The sequence below is a fragment of the Dendrobates tinctorius genome, unplaced genomic scaffold (genome assembly GCF_039654945.1).
Source record: "Dendrobates tinctorius isolate UK_male_01 unplaced genomic scaffold, ASM3965494v1 ptg000307l, whole genome shotgun sequence".
NCBI lineage: Eukaryota > Metazoa > Chordata > Amphibia > Anura > Dendrobatidae > Dendrobates > Dendrobates tinctorius.
The window spans coordinates 2,432,168-2,457,120 of record NW_027361974.1 but is presented as its reverse complement, the minus strand read 5'-3'; the positions used below and the strand labels follow the sequence as shown (position 1 = coordinate 2,457,120).

The following is a 24,953-nucleotide window of genomic DNA, read 5'->3' as shown; positions in this document are numbered from 1 at the left end:
CCTCCTTGTGGGGTGTTTCAATGACTGCCTTCTGGACATATGTCAAGTCAGCAGTCTTCCCCATGATTGTGTAGCTACTAAAACAGACTAAGGGACCTTTTAAATGCTTAGGAAGCCTATGCAGGTGTGTTTTGTTAATCTAATTTACTGAGATAATGACTTTTGGGTTGTCATCGGCTGTAAGCCATAATCATCAACATTAACAGAAATAAACACGTGAAATAGATCACTCTGTAATGACTCTATATAATATATGAGTTTCACAATTTTTGTATTGAAGAACTGAAATAAATTCACTTTTTGATGATCTAATTTTGTGAGAAGCACCTGTATATAGGGAATAAATTCTGAGCCTGAATTATAGTCTGGTGCCTGGATGAAAGGCAGCGAGCGACCTCTTACCCATGCCCTAACGACTGGAGGGGCGGCGGGGGGACAATCCTGTTCCAAGCTGTCAGTCCTCTTATCTCCACGCTGATAACATCTAGCTTAAGTCCAGTCATTTTATGGTTTGTGACTCATTTTACGTGAAACAAGGTCAGGGTCGATCAGGAGCAGCTGCCATGTGATTCATCAGAGCGAGGGGCAGGACGGCCAGGACTATATTCTCTGCTGATAAGATAGAGAATTCCACCATCGGCATATTTCCTGGTGAGATTTGGCACAGCGGGCATCGTAAATGCTTCTTTTAGTTACAAGCCATGAGTTAATTAGTTTAGGAAAATGTATCTTTAGGAAGTTAATGAGTTGTAGGGAGTTGGCTCCTCTGCCGAGAAGTCAATGTTTTATCTCGTAAAAAGCTTTGACCTCCTTTACTCAGTGACGGCTTTATGAAGAGAAGGATCTTGGCTGTTATATCCTATATGATGAATTATTCAGTAGGCGATGCATCGCTTTACCCAGTAACCCAACTGCAGCCGCTCCTGCCGTGTCATCATTTGCTGAAGATTTGGGACAAATCCAATCCATACACGAGATTTGAGTGATTTCCGCAAACCTTTTTCTGATATAGAAACTTTTATATGTGAACAAACCCAAGCAACCAAATCTGACTCCAGTCTTCCCCCTAAACCAAGTTTACACTCTGTTTAAAGCAGAAAAGTTGCAAGAATCATTGATTGGACCTAAAGGAGATTTCCAGCGCCCCTGACTTCTGCATCTATAGATGATATTGCATCTTTTCGATATGCGTGGCCCATATCAGGCATCGGTCCGATTCATCAGGACCATGAGCTACATTTACTTCCAGATGCAGAAGTAAGAAGACTCTGAGAACCATGTTATTTTACTCTTTAAACTGGTAATTGACTCTTGCTTGTTCCCAGGTAAACACACCTTTAACCCATTAGTAGAGATGGGCAGACACCTGGATGTTTGGGTCTGGCGGGTTCAGCCGAACAGTCACAAAAAGTTTGGGTTCGGGTACCAGAACAGTACCCGGACCTCACTTACTTGAATGGGGGGCCCGAACATCCAGTGTTTAACAAGCTGTCATGTGCATGACAGCGCAGCAAACACAAAAAACGACATGGGATCCTCCCCATTTTTGACAACCAGCCTTGCTAAAGCAGGCAGCTGGGGGCTGGTATTCTCAGGCTGGTAAGGGGCCATGCATACTGCCCCCAGCTGCCCAGAAAAGGCACATCTATTAGATGTGTCAATTCTTGTGCTTTGCCCGGCTCATCCCACTTGTACCTTTGTATTGTCAGGTGACATCAAGCCCACGCATTACTAATGGAGAGGCCTCTATAAGACTCCTATCCATTACTAATCCTATAATTGTATGGTAAATAAAGACACAGCCAGAATAAAGTCCTTTATTAGAAATAAAACTAAACACACATTTCCTTTTTTATTTTAGAATAACAAACACAGTTATACTCACCTAACGCCTATTCCACAGAAGTCCTCGTTCTTTTGTAATAATAATAAAAAATAAATTTTATTTCTATAGCGCCGACATATTCCGCAGCACTTTACATTTCAGAGGGGACTTGTACAGACGATAGACATTTTACAGCATAACAATAATCACATAGATCATAACAGATACCAAGAGGAATGAGGGCCCTGCTTGCAAGCTTGCAGTCTATGAGGAAAAAAAAAAAGGGAGACACGAAAGGTGGGTGGTAACAGTTGCCCTGATTGTATGGACCAGCCATAATGTTAAGTGTGCAACAGTACAGTCACAGAGGGCTAATAGATGCATACAGCATGTGGGAACATTATGCGGGGAACCTGGTTATTGTAAAACTTTGGACTGTGCCACACAGGGATAGATTAGGTTAATGTGTTGAGGCGGTAGGCCAGTCTGAATAAATGCGTTTTCAGGGCACGCTTAAAATTGTAGGGATTGTAATAAAACTAAACTAAAAAAAACATTATTCCTCACATATCCGTCATTCTGTCCCACGTGGTAATCGATGTCTGGGAAGAAAAGTTTTCAACCTGGACGTTGCCAAGATGCAACCGTCCAGACTGAGAACTGGTGGCTAAACTGCTGCAAGCGCAGCCTCAGTGGCACCATTGAGGTTACTGTCAGACACAGAGGCTGCGTTCCTTGCCGGGCTGAACTGTGGTGACCTCGGTGAGATCCCCGCTAGCACCATGAGTGCTCTCTGCAGATCAGTCACCAATGGTTCTGAGCCTAGACGGTTGCATCTTGGCATCGTCCAGGTTGAAAACGGTTTTTCCCCCAGACATGGATTACGGCGTGGGGCAGAACGATGGACAGGTGACGGAATATTGTTGTTTTTTTTATTTTTGTCTTATTGCAGGAGAAAAAGGGCTTTGCTGGAATTAGGCGTTAGGTGAGTATAACGGTTTTTTCCCTTTTTGTTTAAAAATAACAGTGTGTTTTGTTTTATTTCTAATAAAGGAGTTTATTCTGGCTGTGTTTTTATTTACCATAGGATTAGTAATGGATAGATGTTTTTTAGACGCCGCTCCATTAGTAATCCATGGGCTTGATGTCACCTGACAATACAAAGGTGACATCAACCCCACTTGCCACCGCTACAAGGCAAGTGGGAAGAGCCGGGCAAAGCACCAGAATTGTGCATCTAATAAATGTGCCTTTTCTGGGCAGCTGCGGGCTTCTATTTTTAGGATGGGGGTGCCAAAACCATAGCCCTTTACCAGCCTGAGACTAGCAGCCACCAGCTGTCTGCTTTACCAAGGCTGGTTGTCAAAAATGGGGGGCCACATGCTGTTTTTTTTTAATTATGCAAATAATTAAAAAATACAGCGTGGAGACCCCTCTATTCTTGATATTCAGCTTTGTTGCAGTCCCCAGCTGTGAGTTTTGCCTGACTGGTTAACAAAAATACAGAGGAACCCACGCCGGGCGGTTAAATTATTTATTTACAGCACAGGAACAGCTAATGAATACTCCCATCTGCTGCTCCTGCTCTCGCTGTTATTAGCGACATCAGGTGTCAGATGATGGGAGCAGTTGTCCCATCCGCTGACACCATTGACCGGAGGTAAACTTTATACCTTCGATCACAGCTGAGCGCGCACGCTGTGATTTGACAGCATGGGAACCGCGGCTCTCTGAACAGCGGGGATGATTTCACCGCCGATCAGAAGCGGTGTTTGCCGTGCTGTCATGTATATGACAGCGTGACAAACACTTGGTGTTCAAGCAGCCGAACCCACACAGTAACACAGTCAGCCAATGAAAACCCAAAAGTCATTATGTCAGTAAATTAGAATACTTTATAACACCAGCTTGAAAAATGATTGTAAAATCCAAAATGTTGTCCTACTGAAGTAAATGCACTCGATACTTGGTCAGGGCTCCTTTAGCATCAATTACTGCATCAGTGCGGCATGGCATGGAGGCGATCAGCCTGTGGCACTGCTGAGGGGTTATGGAAGCCCAGGTTGCTTTGCTAGCAGCCCTCAGCTCGTCTGCATTGTTGGGTCTTGTGTCTCTCATCTTCCTCTTGACAATACCCTATAGATTCTCTATGGGGATAAGGTCAGGCAAGTTTGCTGCCAATCAAGCACAGTGATACTGTTGTGTGTAAACCAGGTATTGGTACTTTTGACAGTGTGGACAGGTGTCAAGTCCTGCTGGAGAATTAAATTTCCATCTCCAATAAGCTTGTTGGCAGAGGGAAGCATGGAGTGATCTAAAATTTCCTGGTAGCCGGCTGCGCTGACTTTCGTCTTGATAAAGCACAGTGGACCTACACCAGCACATGATATGGTTCCCGAAACCATCACCGATTGTGGATACCTCACACTAGACCTTGGAAATCGCGGTCCCAGAGTCTGGAGGAAGAGTGGAGAGGCCACAATCCAAGCTGCTGGAGGTCTAGTGTGAAGTTTCCACAAACAGTGATGGTTTGGGGAGCCATATCATCTGCTGGTGTAGGTCCACTGTGTTTTATCAAGACCAAAGTCAGCGCAGCCGTCTGCCAGGGAATTTTAGAGCACTTCATGCTTCCCTCTGCCGACAAGCTTATTGGAGATGGAAATTTCATTCTCCAGCAGAACTTGGCACTTGTGCACACTGCCAAAAGTACCAATACCTGGTGTACACACAACAGTGTCACTGTGCTTGATTGGCCAGCAAACTCACCTGACCTTAACCCCATAGAGAATCTATGGAGAGGAAGATGAGAGACACCAGATCCAACAATGCAGATGAGCTGAAGGCTGCCATCAATGCAACCTGGGCTTCCATAACCCCTCAGCAGTGCCACAGGCTGATCGCCTACATGCCACGCCACATTGATGCAGTAACTGATGCAAAAAGAACCCCGACCAAGTATTGAGTGCATTTACTGAACATATATTTAAGTAGGCCAACGTTTCAGATTTTAAAATCATTTTTTCAAGCTGGTGTTATAAAGTATTCTAATTTACTGAGATAATGACTTTTGGGTTTTCATTGGCTGTAAGCCATAATCATCAACATTAACGAAAATAAACATGTGAAATAGATCACTCTGTGTGTAATGACGCTATATAATATGAGTTTCACTTTTTGTTTTGAAGAACTGAAGTAAATTAACTTTTTAATGATATTCTAATTTTGTGAGATGCACCTGTACATCATTCACGTGACTGCTGCTGTGAATGATGTAGGCGCGTGACTACTGCCAGAGACCCAATAGAGATGTCCAGAGGATGCAGGAGCTCGCACCTCTGATGACGCTGACTCCTACTGCGCTTATACTTTCCCTGTTTTCTCACTTTGGCTCCTGCCATGTGTAGGCGTCAATCATTCAATCGTTGGCTTCTCTACAGAATGTAACATCCTAGAGGCAAACAGGAAGCTCCCACCCTACAGTAACCTTATTTAATGGGTAACGAGGACAATCCGCTGCCAGAAAATCCTCTTCTGAAAGAAATATTTGGCTACCAATTAACATAGTTATACTAATTAATACTAAATAATGTATCCTGGAGGGGATTTGTATATTGCAGGGCAGGACGGGACAGGTCGGTATACGCCTGCAGAGTCAGTGCATGCTTCTTGTTACATAAAAGTCTTTGAACAAATCTTAATCCTAATAAAAAGTGAATACCTGCAGTCTGGATGTACAGTAGTGCCCTCCTGGAGCGATTCAGGGCAACACCGTGTATGAAGCAAATAATCTCCCGAAGATTCGTCACTGATCTCCTTCTGGTATCTGTAGATGAAAAAGCAATTGTAAAGTACAAGGACGGTTGGGTCCAGCTGAGACATTCAGCTCTGATCTTTAGTGACGAGTCCCTCCATGACATCTACATACCCCTGATAAAGCACATGGCTTTACTATATACTTTGCCCATCTTCCCATGGCAGAAGGAATTGTATAGTGTGTTTGTTTTAAAATCAGAAGGATCTCGGTGGTTAGCACTGCAGCCTTGCTGCGCTGGGGTCCTGGGTTCAAATCCCCTCAAGGTCAACATCTGCAAGGACTTTGTATGTTCTCCCCGTGTTTGCATGGGTTTCCTCCGGGTACTCTGGTTTCCTCCCACACTCCAAAAGCATACTGATGGGGGATTTAGATTGTGAGCCCCATCGGGGACAGTGATAATAATGTTTGCAAACTGTAAAGCGCCGCGGAATATGTTAGCGCTATATAAAAATAAAGATTATTATCTGGCTGTAATATACATCAGGGATCAGAGATAACTCCAGTGCTGCCGTTTACCCCATTAGATGCCAGTAGCAGACATGGCATCTAAGCAGTTGGAGCAAATCTCCCAAGATTCTTTTAGGGCAGAATCAGTCGGAATCGAAAATCCATTTATGATGCTCTGAGACATGAGCACATAATATACACAGGATCAGAAAAGGGTTAAAAAATGATTATATACGCTTGTCCCATGCTCACTCCTCACTTATCCCTCCGCTTAAGCTCCCCATTCAGTCCTCTTCTTCCTTTCGATAGAGCTTGTTTTCTTCAGTCTTCCGGCGCTAACTAGGTCTCGTGTTGACTGTGGGTCCTACTTACGTCATTGACGTGTGCCCTTCTGTGATCACACTGGGTGCAACACACATGACATGCGTGTCATGTTGCCAGTTTGCTGGATTTGTGCACATAAGAATCCTTCAAAATTCAGAATTTAGCAATCCCAGTTTTTGGAAAAAAAATCATAAATTTGATTTGTAAGCTTAGAAGCAACGTATCGAAGTGGGAATTGTTTGGCTACGGTCATTACTAGGTTGGCTAGCTTATAAAACGTGGTATTTCTGGATGGTAATTGTAACAGACAACAGCTTCTATTTTAGTACAGAGGGTAAAGGAATATTTGCTTATGTGATTTGCCTCTTTTCTAGGTGCGCATAGAAGACGACATCGCCGTCACCGCCAATGGCATGGAATTACTAACCTGCGTTCCTCGTACCGTGGAGGAGATCGAAGCTTTCATGGCAAACTCAAAGGACCAGGGCAAAGCTTTCAGCAAGGTGGTTTCCAGCCAGGAGATGTGAGCGATTTTCAAGAAAACCTCTGCGACCGGATTATTCCTTGTGCCTTTTTTGTTGATCAACTTTTGTAATCTGCAAGAAATAATCATTTTCTATTTAGCAAATGACCAAGGAAAAAAAAATGAAAAAAAAAACCAGAAAACCCCACAATTCCAATCCTGTTTCTAATAATTTTGCTTTTGTAGAGATTGAACAATCAATAATGTGAAGTACAACAAGCCGCACTGTTCACTAAGTGGATGCAGTTTCTTGGCAGAACAGTTTGGGAATATTGGCAATCCATCCATGTTATTGCTTTTCAGATATATTAACATATCAGTTACCAAATAAATGCATTTAAACAATACGAGAATATACTTTTTTTTATAGATTCAGTTTTTGTCTATTACCCTGGGGGGAAAAAAAGAACAGAAAAATGCTCCTTGACAGATCTGACTTCTCTGCTGAAAGTTTCAGACCTGACGCGGAGCCAAAATGTTTGTTGGATGCAGAGACAGGACACATGATTCAGCTTCGGTCTCTGCGGCATTGTAGTCAGAGAGCCAAACATGGCACGTAAAGAGCCACTCCGCCCAGAAATCCACCATAAGTTGGGGGATGTTACAGAGGGGGTCTCTAGCTAAATGATTAAGCTTATTAATATGGAGGTGAGGCTTAGAAGGACTCTAGTGTAGTGCCAGAGGCGACCATACACCTTAGCTAATGGGTAGCCAACTGTTGTTCCTCCCTCTGTACACAGGCAGTGTGTGCATCTGTTCTCTAAAGGGAGAGGGTTCAAATTTTCTGCTAATTAGTGGGGACTCATCTATTCTATTATTTCCAAACACTGTTTTTCGGTCATTCCTTTGTAACTCCGTTCATACTGCACCCACACACAGAAATGATACACCATTTGAAAGGTAAACTTGCCCCCTTCAGCAAGAAAATAGCCAAACAAGCCACACATCCATGATTTGATCACAAAATAGTTTATTAAATATTAATTTTCATAAACCTACAGTAAGGAAAAATGACCTGCAGGTGGCACCACAGTACCCCAAAGCACACTACCAACACATTTGTGGCACTGCTTTTTCGCTGATTACTTCGCCCCACACACATACATGATACACCATTTGAAAGGTAAACTTGCTTCCTTCAGCAAGAAAACAGCCAAACAAACCACATATTCATAATTTTATCACTAAATACAGTTTAAACATTCATTTTCATAAACCTGCAGAAAGATACAATGACCTGCAGGTGGCACCTCAACCGGAAAACATTTTTTGGCTTCTACTTATCAAAACAATTTATTGTATTACCAATCTACATATATAAATACCTGTCTGTGTTCATCAGCTTATGAAATACATTTACATTTGACCAGCTTGCTTTTTCAGAAATTGCCTGCGCCCCCGATGATCAATGTGCAAAAATTTTGCACAGGCTAAGCTAGTCTTTTAAAAAAAAAATAAATAAAAAAAATCAAGCATGTTAAAATCCAATATGCCTGATCTTTCTTTATAATGGCATCTACCATCATAATTCCCTTACAAATTATTGTCAGGGGAAAAAAAAGGCTGACTAATCAAATGTCTGTGACCACCGTAAAGAGATAGTAAGAAACTGCCAATGGAGCCGACTGCAGTTTATAGCTAATTTAAAGGGTTATTCCCACCTTCATAAGTGGGGGCTTGTACATATACTAGCAATTTTGCAATGTACTGCTCATTACAATTTTCAGCCGTTTTTGAGATATTAATACTTTTATTTACAGCGAACTGCCTAGGAGACAGACCACGGCTGCTCGACAGCAAAACTTGTGAAATTAATACAAGCTCTTTTCTATTGAGCTTGTGAGTAGAGATGAGCGAATTTGTTCGGATTTGGTACCGAATAAGATCGGCATCGAATATTGTTTTTGCAATATTTGTCAAACACAGCCGAACGTCATTAGAGTCCATGGGAGTAGAAATTACCGAATATGTTCGGAACCGCTCATTAAACATACATTCAGCACGAATAGTGTTTGAATATTGCTCGAATATGTCAAAATCCGATTTGGGGACAAATACCGAACAAATTAGCTTATCTCTCTTTGTGAGGATTTCTATTTTCCAGCTGGCCAGGATCACTGGAGCATGTTGTTACCTCCTAATACCGGCCAGCTTCAGCGCAGACAGCAGCGGTGGTCGGGCTCGTAGGCAACGAGCTGTAAACAAAAGAAAATTGTTACTGCCTAAAGAACGGCAACAGATTTTTCATAAGTAATAAATTGCACAAGTGCTCATTATCTCGATAAAATCCTTCTATGAAGATGGGAATAAGGTTTTAATGATCTCTGAGGTTCCGGACCTCTGGGAATGAAGGGGCTGCAGCATTACTTTAGCCCTCTTTGGTTTCTCCCAGCATAGCAGTGGTCTTGGCCACCCAGCTGTGTATTATCAGGAGGACCCCCCAGCGATCAATGAAAAGTGGTAATACAGCTTATGAAGTCATTAATGACGATACATAAATCTTCCATTGTTCATCCTCGCTTAGTCTGTGCCTTATACAATCTCCCTATGTTGCATGTGTCGTGTAGCAGGTAGTGTATGAACGAACCAGTTAAAACTCACAACTTGCCACAAAGTATCGCCTACTATACATTGGCAAGAGTGATTGCGACTGATTTGTTGCAAAGATCTACAGGACTGAAAATCATATCCATTTGTATAAAGATTTTATTGGTCAGCCCCATTTGAGCCTTTCGTCAAAGTGGGACACCACTTTTGTTTAGTGATGAGTAGTGAGAGGATAATTTTTTTATCTAATGAACACTGCATCAATAGTGTAATAGAGACAAATCACCTTCTTCCTTCACTTATAAGCAACTTCTCCTCCATCAACTTCGCATTTATTCTGAAAAACTGCTCAGATCTATCCTTCATAAAGCAGACAGCTATTTCACTTAGGGATCAGAGTACAGCATCTTATTGAAGTTTATGGAGGAGAAGGAGCAGAGAGAGGCACAGACACTAGAAAAGAGGTGCTGCTGCTTTCTAGTAAGCGTTTACCTCACACACAGTGCTAGATTCACAGTTACAATTCTCAGTACATCAACACAATGCTGGATTCACAGCTACACTCCTATATAATATCATAGCTGCTGCTGAACATGTGCTACATAGACATAGGAGATCGGGAATCCTTCATGTCTATTTGTGCTGTATATGGGAGACATAGCACCTAGTCTATACCCATAATACAAAATCTGAATGAAAAAAATCTGCTGTGTGAAACTACCTTATAGTTATACCTCTGCCCTTTCCTGAGTCATAGATTTCCATGCTCTTCTCTGGTTATCCAGGCTCATTCCTTAGCTTAGTTTCTGCTTCTGGACCCTTAAATCTCTACTTTTCAGAGGGGATGAGGTTTTAATATATTCTACATGGCAAACATTCACAGAAGACAGAGTGGCGTTTCCACACGGACCCCCCATGACCGGGGCTATTCAACTTTATTACATAACTGCAATAATAAATCAACCCAACTGAGCGAAAAAATGAAAAATAAAACCACATTGTCCGCAAATTAATTTTCCAGTTTCCTACAACTACACATTCTCTGGAAGCTCTGAATACTCCACAATCATTGCTGAATTATCTGAGACCTCTCATTACAGAGTATGGCCGCCCACCTACATCGTGAGCCCAAAAACTGTTATCTCTTGAGGAAGATTGTTGCTTTGAAAACGAAAAAAAAAAAAAAATTAAGTAGTTTATTGGCAGGACATTTGCTGATTGCAGCAAAAATGGCAGGATTGGACGGCAGGGAGCCAGCAGCACACACACCTCCATAAAGTCTGACCAGATCACACAGGACTATCTGAGCTGTGTTGAACGACAAGGATGGTCAAAGGTTAACTCCTTCCTGAACACACAGATTATATCAATACTCTACCCACAGCCAAAAACTGGTTTACACTTGTAGATGGCCACACGTCGTCTTTAGCTTTGGTTACTTGCTCAGAAGTTGTATTCAGAACATTAAACTAACTGTCTACAGTCTATAAATTTACCATCTTATATATCAGATATAAGCAGGTACGGACTGGGGCTGTAATTCAGTCCTGGCATTTGAAATCACACAGGCCCATGTTGTCCCCGTCCCCATGAACCAGATGGGATATATTACTAATATTACCCTGAATGGAGGAAAGGAAGATTTTCTACAAGACCAATTATTCTAATGATACCCATGGCCTGCTGGGGTAAGTGACGGAGTCAGCAACTTTCTGCTCCATCACAAGTCTTAACAGTATGGGTATCTTGAGAACACGATTCTGCTAACAACGCAGCAGACAAGGCATTTGCCAGATGGCCAGTCCGGCCCTGTTTTCCACCTCACTTTAGAAATTGAAATCAATGAACAGATTGGTTAGATGTGTTGGGCAGCTATGTCTATTTTTTCTTGACCTTCACATAGGTGCCGGGAGTCATATTGATGACTTACCCAGACTTTAGTGTTCAGACAGCATGATGGCCCAGTGGTTAGCACTGCTGCTGCCCAATGCTGGTGTCCTGGGTTCAACTCTGACTGATGGCAATGAGATTCCTTCTCTCAGGTATATTTTAGAAATTGTAATCAGTGACAATTGTAGATAGATGACATTGTAATAGTACCTGGTCTAGTTTTTCCTGACCTTCCCATAAATGCTGAGAATCCTATGGATGACCTAGCCTTCAGGCAGCATGGTGGCTCAGTGCTTAGCTCAATTTCATTTCAACGCTTGGATCCTTAGTTCTACTCTCACTGAGGTCTGAATAATTCCTCCACACAGGTCTTTTTTAAAAATTGCAAATGGACCTGCTCTAGTTTTTTATGACCTTTCGGTGGTCACTGATAGACATATTGATGACCTAGCCATCAGGTAGCCCTCAGGCAGCATGGTAGCTCAGTGGTTAGCTCATTTACCTTTCAACTCTTGGGTCCTTGGTTCAATTCTGACTGAGGTCTGAGTTATTCTACCTCTCATATGTACTTTAGAAATTGCAAGTGGACCCACTCTAGTTTTTTTTATGACCTGTCGGTGGTCACTGATAGACATATTGATGACCTAGCCATCAGGTAATTCTCAGGCAGCATGATAGCTCAGTGGTTAGCTGGGTTAGTTTCAACGCTTGCGTCCTTGGTTCAATTCTGAGTAATTCTACTTCTCAGTTGTACTTTAGAAATTACAAATGGACCTGCTCTAGTTTTTCCTCCAATAGATGCTGGTAGTAATATCAATGACTTTGCCAAAGGTTATCTTCTGAGCAGCATGGTGGCTCAGTGGAAAGCGCTGGTGCTTTGCAGAATGGGAGTCCAGGGTTCTAATCCCACCATGGATGACATCTGCAAGGAGTTTGTATGTTCTCCCTGTGCTCATGTGGCCTGCCACCCTTGCTCCAAAGACATACAGGTAGGGGCTAATGATGTTGTTACCTGTGCACCATCCAGGAGGGCTGCTTGCCCCATTCTTTGGGCAAGTAGTCCCAGTCCTTATTGGATGAATGTGCTCATACAAGTGATTGGCTTGTATATAGACAGCTCAGTCGCTAGCAACTGAGCTGTTGTCTTTTTGGACTTAAAATCCTTTTGAGCAGCTGCTAAGTCCAAAAAGACAACAGCTCAGTTGCTAGCAACTGAGCTGTCTATATACAAGCCAATCACTTGTATGAGCACATTCATCCAATAAGGACTGGGACTACTTGCCCAAAGAAGGGGGCAAGCAGGCCTCCTGGATGCTGCACAGGTAACACCATCATTAGCCCCTACCTGTATGTCTTTGGAGCAAGGGTGGCCACCCACCTGAGCACAGGGAGAACATACAAACTCCTTGCAGATGTCATCCATAGCGGGATTAGAACCCTAGACTCACATTCTGCAAAGCACCAGCGCTTTCCACTGGGCTACCATGCTGCTCAGAAGATAATCTTGGGCAAAGTCATTGACATTACTACCAGCACCAATGGGAGGATCAGGAAAAACTAGAGCAGGTCCAGTTGCAATTTCTAAAGTACAACAAAGAATTGAACCAAGCATTGAAAGGTAACCCAGCCAACCACTGAGCTACCATGCTGCCTGAGAATTACCTTATATGAATTACTGATATGTCTATCAGTGACCACCGACAGGTCATAGAAAACTAGATCGGGTCCACTTGCAATTTCTAAAGTACATATGAGAGGTAGAATTACTCAGACCTCAGTCAGAATTGAACCAAGGACCCAAGAGTTGAAAGGTCATTGAGCTAACCACTGAGCTACCATGCTGCCTAAGGATTACCTGATGGCTAGGTCATCAATATGTCTATCAGTGCCCACCGACCGGTCATGAAAAACTAGAGTGGGTCCATTTCCAAAGAAGACCTGTGTGGAGGAATTACTCAAACCTCAGTCAGAGTAGAACTAAGAACACAAGCATTGAAAGGTAATTGAGCTAAGCACTGAGCCACCATGCTGCCTGAGGATTACCTGATAGCTAGGTCATCAAAATGTCTATCAGTGCCCACCGACCGGTCATGGAAAAACTAGAGCAGGTCTATATGCAAAGTACATCTGAGGGGTAGAATTACTCAGACCTCAGTCAGAATTGAACCAAGGACCCAAGCATCGAAAGATAATTGAGCTAACCACTGAGCCACCGTGAGGGTTACCTGATGGCTAGGTCATCAATATGTTTATTGGTACCCACCAACAGGTCGTGAAAAACTAGAAATTGCAAATGGACCAGCTCTAAAGTACAACAGAGAGGTAGAATTACTCCATCCTTAGCCAGAATTGAACTAAGTACCCAAGCGTTGAAAGGTAATTGAGCTAGCCACTGAGCCACCATAGTATTACCTGATGACTAGGTCATCAACATGCCTATCAGTACCCACTGACAAGTCATGAAAAGGAAGCGCAGGTTCCCGTGTGGTGACTGATTTCATTTTCTGAGATGTGTCTGAGCGGAAGAATTTCATTTGGTCAGAGCTGAACTAATGAAAACAGCAACAAGAAAAAGAAATCAACAGTGTTACCATGCTGCCCCATGGGTGCTCAACCACCAGAATTAGCAGGCTGTGCACCAATCTATGAGATGGGAACAAAGGGCTTATAGTATCCGTGTTCTCAGACAAGAGACCGGCGGGGGCAGCCATTTACTGTGGGACATTTCTGACACGTCCATGTACTAGAAAACATCACGTAATAATCTCCATGACACAGTCTCAAGAGCTCGGTGCACAAGTGTCCTAGATCCATCCCATTCTTGAATAGAGTAGAGGTGCGCAGGCTTATCCTCCACTGCATTCATTGTCTGGAAATAACAGAGCTCTGCGTTCTCAGACAGTCCTATAACCAATGAATGGAGCACAGTATGAGCAGCTCCACTTCCAAAGACATACTGATAGGATGTGAATCCTGACCGGGCAATAATGTCTGCAAAGTGAGACCGTTCTTATGAAGCATAATAAATAAGCATATTGATACACAGCACTTTACAGACATCACTGCACCCATCAGGGGTCATATCTCCTACAGGTCCTCTCTACACTAACTTGGGTTGGTGGCAAAGCAGTAACCACATGGGAACATCTCTTAACAATTTCAGGGTGTAAAGGAATTGCCTCGTGCACAGTTAGTTTTGATGAATGATTGAACTCTTCTACTTTTTTGAGAGCAAGTGAAAAATTTTGCAGAAATATAGTCACTGTTTTCCATGGGAGTGGACTCTTTTTCCCTGTGGCAACGCTTTGCCTGCTCCATGTCATCTAAATACTTGTCGAAATAAAACTCCTCATCTGATGAGGATGAAGGAATGGCAGCAGCAGCACTGGCAGGACCCGAGTCCTCTGCTCTTGGCCGTCCTGCAGCCCACTCATCCTAACTGCTCCCTCAGTCAGAGCTTCTTTTCCTTTAATAAGCTGCTGATCACATCCAGCAATATACGATGACTCGGGTCCACATAAACAGCTGCCAGAAGAATTTTATTTTCTAATAGCCATGTCTCTCTCCGTTTCATTGAAGCAGAAATGCTATCTGCGATTAAACAGCAAAATAGCAAGTTCTTCCCCTCCTTTATAAAAATGCCAGGAGTTAAATCCTGAGCTTGTAACTTTTTAGTCACTGTAAATGGGTGATAAAGCAATCCCTTCAATTCAGCCACCTGTGTCCAATGACCTTCATGTAGTGTTACCTTAGGGTTGGCCATATTTACAAGGAAGGGTTTCAGCTCAAGCAATCACTCAAGCATTAACCCCTTCCTGACATCCGACGTACTATCCCGTCCATGGGACCTGGGCCCCTATGCCCATGGACGGGATAGTACGTCTACCGCGATCAGCGGCGCCCACGTGGTGAGCGCCGCTGATCGCGGCCGGGTGTCAGCTGATTATCACAGCTGACACCCGGCACAATGTGTCAGGGGCGGTCACGGACCTCCCCCGACACGTTAACCCCTTGCACACCGCGATCAAACATGATCGCGGTGTACCGGGGGTTAAAGGGAAGCATCGGCAGGGAGGGGGCTCCCTCCGTGCTTCCCTGAGCCCCCCACGGCAGCGCAATGTGCAGCGCTGCTGCCGGGGGCTCCTTTCCTGCAGGCCCCCGAATCCAAGATGGCGACAGGGGCCTTCGGGGGCCTGCAGGAAGCTGGCTTCCTCAGTGCCTGCAAAGCGCAGGCATGAGGAAGCCTTCTGCACTGCCTGTGACAGATCGCTGATCTGTCACAGTGATCTGTGATGTGACAGATCAGCGATCTGTCACAGAACAGTGATGTCCCACCTGGGACTATTTAATAAAGTAAAAAAAAAATAAAAATAAAGTGTTAATTTTAAAAAAAAATCGCCAAATAAATTACAAAAAAAAATATTCCCCCAAATAAATCCATTTTTTGAAAATAAAAAAACCAATAAAAGTACACATTAGGTATCGCCGCGTCCGTAACGACCCGCCCTATAAAACTGTCCCATTAGTTAACCCCTTTAGCGAACCCCTTAAAAAATAAAAATAAAAAACGAAGCAAAAAATAATGATTTATTATCATACCGCCAAACAAAAAGTGTAATAACGCGCGATCAAAAAGACGCATATAAATATCCATGGTACCCCTGTAAACGTCATCTTGTCCCGCAAAAAACGAGCCGCCATACAGCATCATCCGCAAAAAAATAAAAAAGTTATAGCTCGCAGAATAAAGCGATGCAAAAATAATTATTTTTTATATAAAATAGTTTTCATTGCATAAAACCGACAAAACATAAAAAAACGACCTAAATGAGGTATCGCTGTAACTGTACTGACCCGAAGAATAAAACCGTTTTATCAATTTTACCGCACGCGGAACGGTGTAAACGCACCCCCCCCAAAAGAAATTCATGAAACGCTGGTTTTTGTTCATTCTGCGTCCCAAAAATCGGAATAAAAAGCAATCAAAAAATGTCACGTGCCCGAAAATGGTACCAATAAAAACGTCAACTCGTCCCGCAAAAAATAAGACCTCACATGACTCAGTGGATCAAAATACGGAAAAATTATAGCTCTCAATATGTGGTGATGCAAAAACTATTTTTACAATGAAAAGCGTCTTTTAGCGTGCAGCAGCCGCCAAACATAAAAACCGCCATAAATAGTAAATCAAACTCCCCGTTATCACCCCCTTAGTTAGGGAAAAATAATAAAATAAAAAAAATGTATTTATTTCCATTTTTCCATTACGGTTAGGGTAGGGTTAGGGCTAGGGTTAGGGCTAGGGTTAGGGTTAGGGCTGAGATTAGGGTTAGGGGTGTGTTGAGGTTCGGGTTGGAGTTAGAATTGGGGGTTTCCACTGTTTGGGCACATCAGGGGCTCTCCAAATGCAACATGGCGTCTGATTTCAATTCCAGCCAATTCTGAGTTGACAAAGTCAAATGGTGCTCCTTCCCTTCCAAGCTCTGCCATGCGCCCAAACAGTGTTTTACCACCACATGTAGGGTATCAGCCTACTCAGGACAAATTGCAAAACAATTTTTGGGGTCCAATTTCTCCTGTTACCCTTAGGAAAATAAAAAATTGGGGGCAAAAATATCATTTTTGTGGAAAAAAATGATTTTTTTATTTTCACGTCCGAGCGTTATAAAATTCTGTGAAGCACTTGGGGGTTCAAAGTGCTCACCACACATCTAGATAAGTTCTGTGGGGGGTCTAGTGTCCAAAATGGGGTCACTTGTGGGGAGTTTCAATAGTTTAGGTACATCAGGGGCTCTCCAAACGCACATGACACCCGCAGACCATTCCATCAAAGTCTGCATTCCAAAACGTCACTACTTCCCTTCCAAGCCCCGACGTGTGTCCATACAGTAGTTTTCTCCCACATATGGGGTGTCAGCGTACTCATGACAAATTGGACAACAACTTTTGGGGTTCAATTTCTCCTGTTACCCTTGGGAAAATAAAAAAATTGGGGACTAATTGATCATATTTGTGGAAAAAATACGATTTTTTTATTTTCATGCCCGGGCATTATAAACTTCTGTGAAGCCCTTGGGGGTTCAAAGTGCTCACCTCACATCTAGATAAGTTCCTTAGGGGGGTCCATTTTTCAAAATGGGGTCATTTGTGGGGGTTTCCACTGTTTAGGTACATTATGGGCTCTCCAAAGGCAACATGACACCCGCAGACCATTCCATCAAAGTCTGCATTCCAAAACGTCACTACTTCCCTTCCGAGCCCCGACGTGTGCCCATACAGTAGTTTTCTCCCACATATGGGGTATCAGCATACTCAGGACAAATTGGACAACAACTTTTGGGGTCCAATTTCTCCGGGTACCCTTGGGAAAATAAAAAAATGGTGACTAAAAGATCATGTTTGTGGAAAAAATACAATTTTTTTATTTTCACGCCCGGGCGTTATAAACTTCTGTGAAGCACTGGGGGGTTCAAAGTTCTCACCACACATCTAGATAAGTTCCTTGGGGGGTCTAGTTTACAAAATGGTGTCATTTGTGGGGGGTTTCCACTGTTTTGGTACATCAGGGGTTTTCCAATCGCGACATGGTGTCCGATCTCAATTCCAGCCAAAAACGTCAAATGGCGCTGCTTCCCTTCCGAGCTCTGCCATGCGCCCAAATAGTGGTTTACCCCCACATGTGGGGTATCAGCGTACTCAGGACAAATTGCACAATAACTTTTAGGGTCCTGTTACCCTTGGAAAAATAAGAATTGAGGGTTAAAAGATCATTTTTGTGGAAAAAATATGATTTTTTAATTGTACGGCTTTATGTTATAAACTTCTGTGAAGCCCTTGGGGGTTCAAAGTTCTCACCACACATCTAGATAAGTTCCTTGGGGGGTCTAGTTTCCAAAATGGGGTCACTTGTAGGGGGTTTCCACTGTTTAGGTACATCAGGGACTCTCCAAACGTGACATGGCGTCCGATCTGAATTCCAGACAATTTTGCATTGAAAAAGTCAAACAGCGCTCCTTCCATTCTGAGCTCTGCCATGCGCCGAAACAGTCGTTCCCCCCCACATATCAGGTATCAGCGTACTCAGGACAAATTGCACAATAACTTTTGCAGTCCAATTTCTCCTGTTACCCTTGGTAAAATAAAAAAAATTTAACCTGAAGTACTTTTTTTGTGAAAAAAAGTTAGATGTTCATTTTTTTTTAAATATTCAAAAAAATTCCTGTGATGCACCTAAAGGGTTAATAAACTTCTTGAATGTGGTTTTGAGCACCTTAAGGGGTGCAGTTTTTTAGAATGGTGTCACTTTTGGGTATTTTCTATCATATAGACCCCTCAAAGTGGCTTCAAATGTGATGTGGTCCGTAAAAATAAAATGGTGTTGTAAAGATGAGAAATCGCTGGTCAACTTTTAACCCTTATAACTTCCTAACAAAAAAAAATTTCGGTTCCAAAATTGTGCTGATGTAAAGTAAACATGTGGGAAATGTTAGTTATCAAGTGTTTTGGGTGCCATATCTCTGTGATTTAAGGGCATAAAAATTCAAAGTTGGAAAATTGCGAAATTTTCAACATTTTTGCCAAATTTCCGTTTTTCTCACAAATAAACGCAAGTTATTTGAATGAAATTTTACCACTAACATGAAGTACAATATGTCACGAGAAAACAATGTCAGAATCACCGGGATCCATGGAAGCGTTCCAGAGTTATGACCTCATAAAGGTACAGTGGTCAGAATTGTAAAAATTGGCCCGGTCATGAACGTGCAAACCACCCTTGGGGGTGAAGGGGTTAATTAGGTGCTGCCCCACCGAGTGGCTTGAACCACAATTGCCCCATTTCCAGCACGTCTCTTCAAAATGGAATCAATTTTATGGGTTCTAGCAGCAATAGCCAATTTCCTCACTTTGCTAATCAGAGTTCCAGCATGTCCCTCTTGCAGACTCTCTCTTATTGCCAGCTGCAGCGTGTGCACAACACAGCGCATGTGACGAATAGGAAAAAGGTGTGAAGTAGCTTCAACAAGATCATCTCCATCAGTCGTGTTCAGGCCCAGCGGTGCCAAGAGAAGCAAAGAGAAACTGGTATAAATGTATGTGGGAGAAAGAGGGACGAAATGGGCCCTGAGAGACGACAGTCAGGTCCTCTACAGCCGCAGTGGGCTCCGTAAGATGGATGGCTGATAGATGATGTAGATGGGTGATGGAAGCATTATGGATAGCTAGGACTGAAGCAGACATTATATAAGAAAGCTACAGAACTTTTGATATCACAATAATTAACTGATTAAATGGGTATTCCTTTCCAGTTTACCATATTTATGTCAAGCAATCCAGTCCAGCAAATGCATATGCATGATGTCATATACAAAGCGATGTGCTCTGCGGCCGCCTGTCATGATATGTAGCGACCCCACAGGAGGTAGCTCAGCGGACAGCATGACACACACACACAGCGGGATGGAAATGGGGAGAGGAAGGCCCTACTGATAGGGTAATGAGGGATGGTCACTTCCTGCTCAAACCTGAGACTGACCCTCCACTCCTCTAACGCTCTAAGTGGGTCCTTCCCCCCACCGCCATCAGGAACCTCATCCCTCACTGTCACCTAGTGCTGCCCTGGCTAATGCACTGGCCGGCAAGGGTGCTAGTCTCATCACTGCAGATGGAACGACACAGGGGACAGTGACAAACACGAGACAGACGAGGACAAAAACACCAAACTTAGCTTAATAGCCTTCTCTGCTGCAAAGCACTGCACAGCAGAAGAAAGGCACCCAGACCAGGAAACCAGCTGTAACGCCACAGCAGCCAGAGAGCTCCTTCCTCCAGGCTTCGTCAATACATACTCTATCACCGACAGTCAGCTGATGCATCAGGTGACTATTTAAAGGATGGTGGGAGTGGTCATCACCCACATCAGCTGGCCTAGTCACTCCGCAGCTGCAGCAGGGTTCCAGCAAGGGAAACTGACATTAGCCCCCACTGGTCCTGAAAGGAAAAAAGCTCCATTTAAATCAAAGTGGAACCAGAGATGCCACAAATCCAAAAATGGATCTTGAAACTGCCTTAACCTCGCACTGGGTCAGAGGACGGTGTCAGGAAATATGACTTATTGTTATCTGTGCTGGTCACACATACCGAGCTCTGCTACATCTCCTTGGTTTTGTGAATGACATGCCTAGCCATGATCCCCCTTGCAGCTTTCCCCTCTTCACAGCTGCATGTGTGTGATTCCAGCCCCCTCCCTCTCACCTGCTATACAGCTGTAACATAAAATCAGTGTGCCAGCAGCCCTACTGAGTAGTTTTATGACCATAAACTGGTTGAAAGCAGTCTGACGCACATGGCAAACCAAGGCTATTTTGTAATTGCATACTTAAATATCATAGCACCGATTAGTGATAGAGGTGGTAAGCTTACACTTTTGGCATCTGCATAGGTAGAGCTTCCCACTGGTAGGTTTTGAAACGTCCAGCAGGAGCCGAGAAACGGATTTCGACCCGACCGAACTACACAGCCACTCAATATGTGGACTTAATAGAAAGCTAATTTCAGAACAAGAATAATGATAGTCCCGCTGTCACTCTACGAGGTTTCCAGCCCAAGATATGGAATTAATTAGGTTTCAGTAACTTATGAAAAGGGGAGAGCATTCCGTAGCTCAGCCAACCCCGTGAGGTCTTCCAGGGGGGGGGAAGACCCTTAGTTTTGGACAAAGGGTATAAAGCCCAGAGGCCCAGACAAAGGGGGGGTCATTTGCCCAGGGTGTCAGCTAGGAGGCTGTGCTGATGTACCAGTGTCCCTTGGGGACGGCACCCCTCCCCCACCTCAACATGGTGTGCCATTGCTGAAATATGCAAGTCCTCACTTTTAATCCTTTTTATTTCGTAATTGCCTGCATATACTGTATCTGACTCTCTTTATAACATCTTTTGCACTTTTGTAAACACTGCCTATTCTTTTTGGAGTAAAATCTATAAATCTTTACTAGCTTTGTTCTCCTTGCTCTAAATGTACCCCCCATGACCTCTGTGCTAAAACTATGCTACTGTTGGGTTGGCTCCTGACCCAATATTGATTCTAATATCAGAACAAGGAGCTGTGGCAGCGAAGTGGTCTGGGCTTTTGGGGAGACTCTGGCAGGGACAGACAGTGGTTATTATGTGAGCATTTCCTGCCCGAGACTGGGGACACACATACCACCCTCGCTGCAGAGTACCTAATAGCCAGTACACGACAGGCAGCCATTCTGGCAACTTCTTATCTTAGGTGTAGTTCCATGACTTGAGGGTAAGGGGGCGCCACAGAGCTGCAAGTTCCAAATCAGGAACTGAAAGTTGGTTCGTGAAACGGATCCCAGACATACGGTTCATCACCATGTCCGGCCGGTCCCATATCTTTATTCTCCAGTGCAGGTTGTGTATGTGAACTGCGGTTATATACTATTTATTGTTATAGTAGATAATTTTCTGGACTGAAGGACAGTATAGATCTCGACCTAGTAAAAACATCACACCTGAAAAAAAATTTGTCTACATTTAGATTGTTGATAATTGCTAGCATTGTGCAAAGAGGAGATGATCACATCATCTGCATTACCGGCTCCAGGATGAGCATAAACTACAGAGAAGAAAAATCAGAAGATTCACCATGCTTAAACCAGTATGGGGAGGTACAAACAACGAGATACAATGTAGCTTCATTCTTCACTCAGGGTTATTGTCTCTAATGAATGATGAGAACTAGATGAACATCCAGCCAGAAAGAGGAGAACCCCAACTTTCAGTGTCACTATCATATATCCCAAGAATCAGTGTTTAATTATTCTGTTCCGTAATTGTCAGCATCATTACTCCCTATTCAAGGTATCAGTGTCATTACCCTGTACCCAAAGTGTTAGTGTCATTATGTACTGTTTGGAGGAGGGAAAATGAAGCATACACTGAAAGGAACACCCTGCAAACAGTGAAGCATGGCGGGGGGGGCTTGGGGATGTCTACAGTGAAGTACAGACGGAGCTTATTGATTCTTACAGTGATGCATGGTGGTGGCTTGGTGATGCTTATAGTGAAGCATAGTGGCAGTTGCCGGGTAATACAGTGGCTGTTGCCAGCTAGTAGAGTGGCTCAGTGGTTAGCACTGGAATGATTGGTTCAACTCTGACCAACAATAATGGGATTCCACCTCTCAGGTACACTTCAGAAATTAAAATCAATTAACTGATTTGATGCCTTGGGCATCTAGGTTTCTCTTTCATGATCTTGCCATTGCTGCTGGTAGTTATATTGATAACCTACCTATAAATAATCTCCTGGGCAGCATGGTGGCTCAGTGGTTAGTAATGTTGTTGAAGTCATGGGTTCAACTCGGACAGAGTACGCTGAGGATTCCACCTCTCAGGCACACTTTAAAAATTGAAGTGAGTGGCTGCAATGGGAACTAGTTTCTCTTTCCACACCCTTCTCATAGGTGTTGGAAGCCATTTTCATCACTTAGCCAGTAAACAGCTCTTGGACAGCACGGTGGCTGGGTGGTTATGTTGGCAGTGGATTAATCTGTGCACAGTCCAGCTGTTCAACAGTGAAGATATATTTATTCATGAACAAAGATACCGCCGCTTACAATGGTATTTCTTACAGCTCAGGATCTTAGGCAAGGTTCACATTGCGTTTAACCAGCCCTTTCAATGCATAGCATCGCGTTATGCTATACCCGCTAGCGCTGATGATTCATCAGCGCTAGTGGTGACGGAGCCTCAGACGCTGCAGCCTGCATCCGAGGCTCCGTCACTGAATGACGGCACATCGCGAACGCGTGCCACTTTACGGCATGCGTCGCGATGCGCCCGTCAATGGAGGGCAATGGCAGTGTTAACCGCAGTGTAACGCAGTCTGTCTAACGGACTGCTAAAACGCAGTGTGACCCCGGCCTTAGCATCTCGTCTTCCAGCTTGTAAAGTGAAAGCAGAATGTGCTCCAGCTACACACAGTGTGAACAGTGAGCGGGAACCACCTGGTACTTTTTTTTTTTTTTTTTAGACAATGTATTATTGACAATATAACACTATTGTTGGAGACAGAGACTCCTGCACCAAAAAACAGTAGTACATAGTAGTTGTAATACAGTATATGCAATAATAAACATTATTCCGACAGGTTAGCAATATAGGTTTCCATTGCTCGGATTATTGGTTCAAATCTAACCAAGGACAATCACTTTCCACCAGGGACGGACTGGGGCTGAAATTCAGTCCTGGCATTTGAAATCACACAGGCCCATGAACCAGATGGGACATATTACTAATATCACCCTGGATAGAGGAAAGCAAGATTTTCTACAAGAACAATATTTCTAATGATACCCGTGACCTGCTGGGGTAAGTGACGGAGTCAGCAACTTTGTCCTCCACCACAACTCTTAGCAGTATGAGTATCTTGAGAACACCGATTCTGCTAACAACGTAGCAGACAAGGCAGCCCACAACCAGACAGGCCCTTCTGGCATTTGCCAGATGGCTAGTCTGGCCCTGTCCCTAAAGGGCCTGTCACACTAAGAGATATCGCTAGCAATATCGCTATAACTAGTGACGTTATAGCGATATTGCTAGCGATATCTCTGTGTCTGATACTTACCTACGACCCGCTCCCCCGCTGGTTATCGCTGATCGCGCGAGAACGTTCAGGACTGTTTCTCGTCGTCAGCTTCCTGCGGCGCTTCCTGCTGTGATGACGAGCGACGCGTGGAGCCGGGCGGGAGGACGCAGGATCGCCTGGTGTGACAGGTAAGTAGCGACCCCCGTCCCCAGCGATGTCGCTAGTGAGATCTGCCTGTGTGGCAGCTCACTAGCGACCACTTAGCGATGTACCAGCGATCCTGACCGCGTCATATCGCTGGTCGGAATCGCTGGTACATCGCTAAGTGTGACAGTACCTTAAGAGCCCCCATAGTTCAGAAATGACCTGCACTAGAGCCTTGCAAAACAAAGTGTATAATATCCAATCAGCGCCACCACTGCCAAACTCAAACTTTATATGGTGCCCACTGCAATCAACAGGCTGATGCGTAGGGTCCTCTAAACAAAGAGACCGGCCCCCCTGATACATAGAGACTGGCGTTCTGCATGGTACCCTTGAAGGTCTCGCCAGAGTACAATGCACCAAATTCATTAAGATACGTGTAAAAATGTTTGCAAAAATTGTTTGGCAAAGCTGGACCACAGACCAGAGCTTCTCTCCACTCCAGCTAATATATGGATCCCGAGATATTTATCCCCATGGACGCAAGTATACATCCAGATTGGAAGCAGTTTAACCGCAATTCGCTGTACAGTTAGGTCTTGGGGATGGGTCTGTGCCATTTGCAGTGGGAGCTGGCTCTTATAAACAGCTTAGCTCATGCTGTGTATACTAAAACCGGAACTAGCTCTCATCCCAGCACTTTAAATATTCATGTGTCGCTGCCAATAGTAACAGCGACATGTGAACAGATTGACAGAGGGAGATTGCTCCCTCTATCACCCAATTGCTTCCTTGGTCAGCACCCTCTGTCCGCCGACTGGCACTCCCAAGAGAGCCAGCCTGTGA

At 43.8% G+C, this 24,953-nt stretch overlaps 1 protein-coding gene across 1 annotated transcript in view; it reads left to right on the top strand.

Annotated features, from left to right (window-relative positions):
• Nucleotides 1-7,280, top strand: part of PEPD (peptidase D) — a gene marked incomplete at its 5' end in the record, with an annotated part of 206,053 nt that extends 198,773 nt beyond the window's left edge. Inside the window, one exon of the mRNA XM_073560873.1 lies at nucleotides 6,785-7,280. Coding sequence (XP_073416974.1) covers nucleotides 6,785-6,937 — 153 coding nt within the window. The remainder of the gene's footprint in view (nucleotides 1-6,784) is intronic.
• Between the last annotated feature and the right edge of the window lie 17,673 nt (nucleotides 7,281-24,953).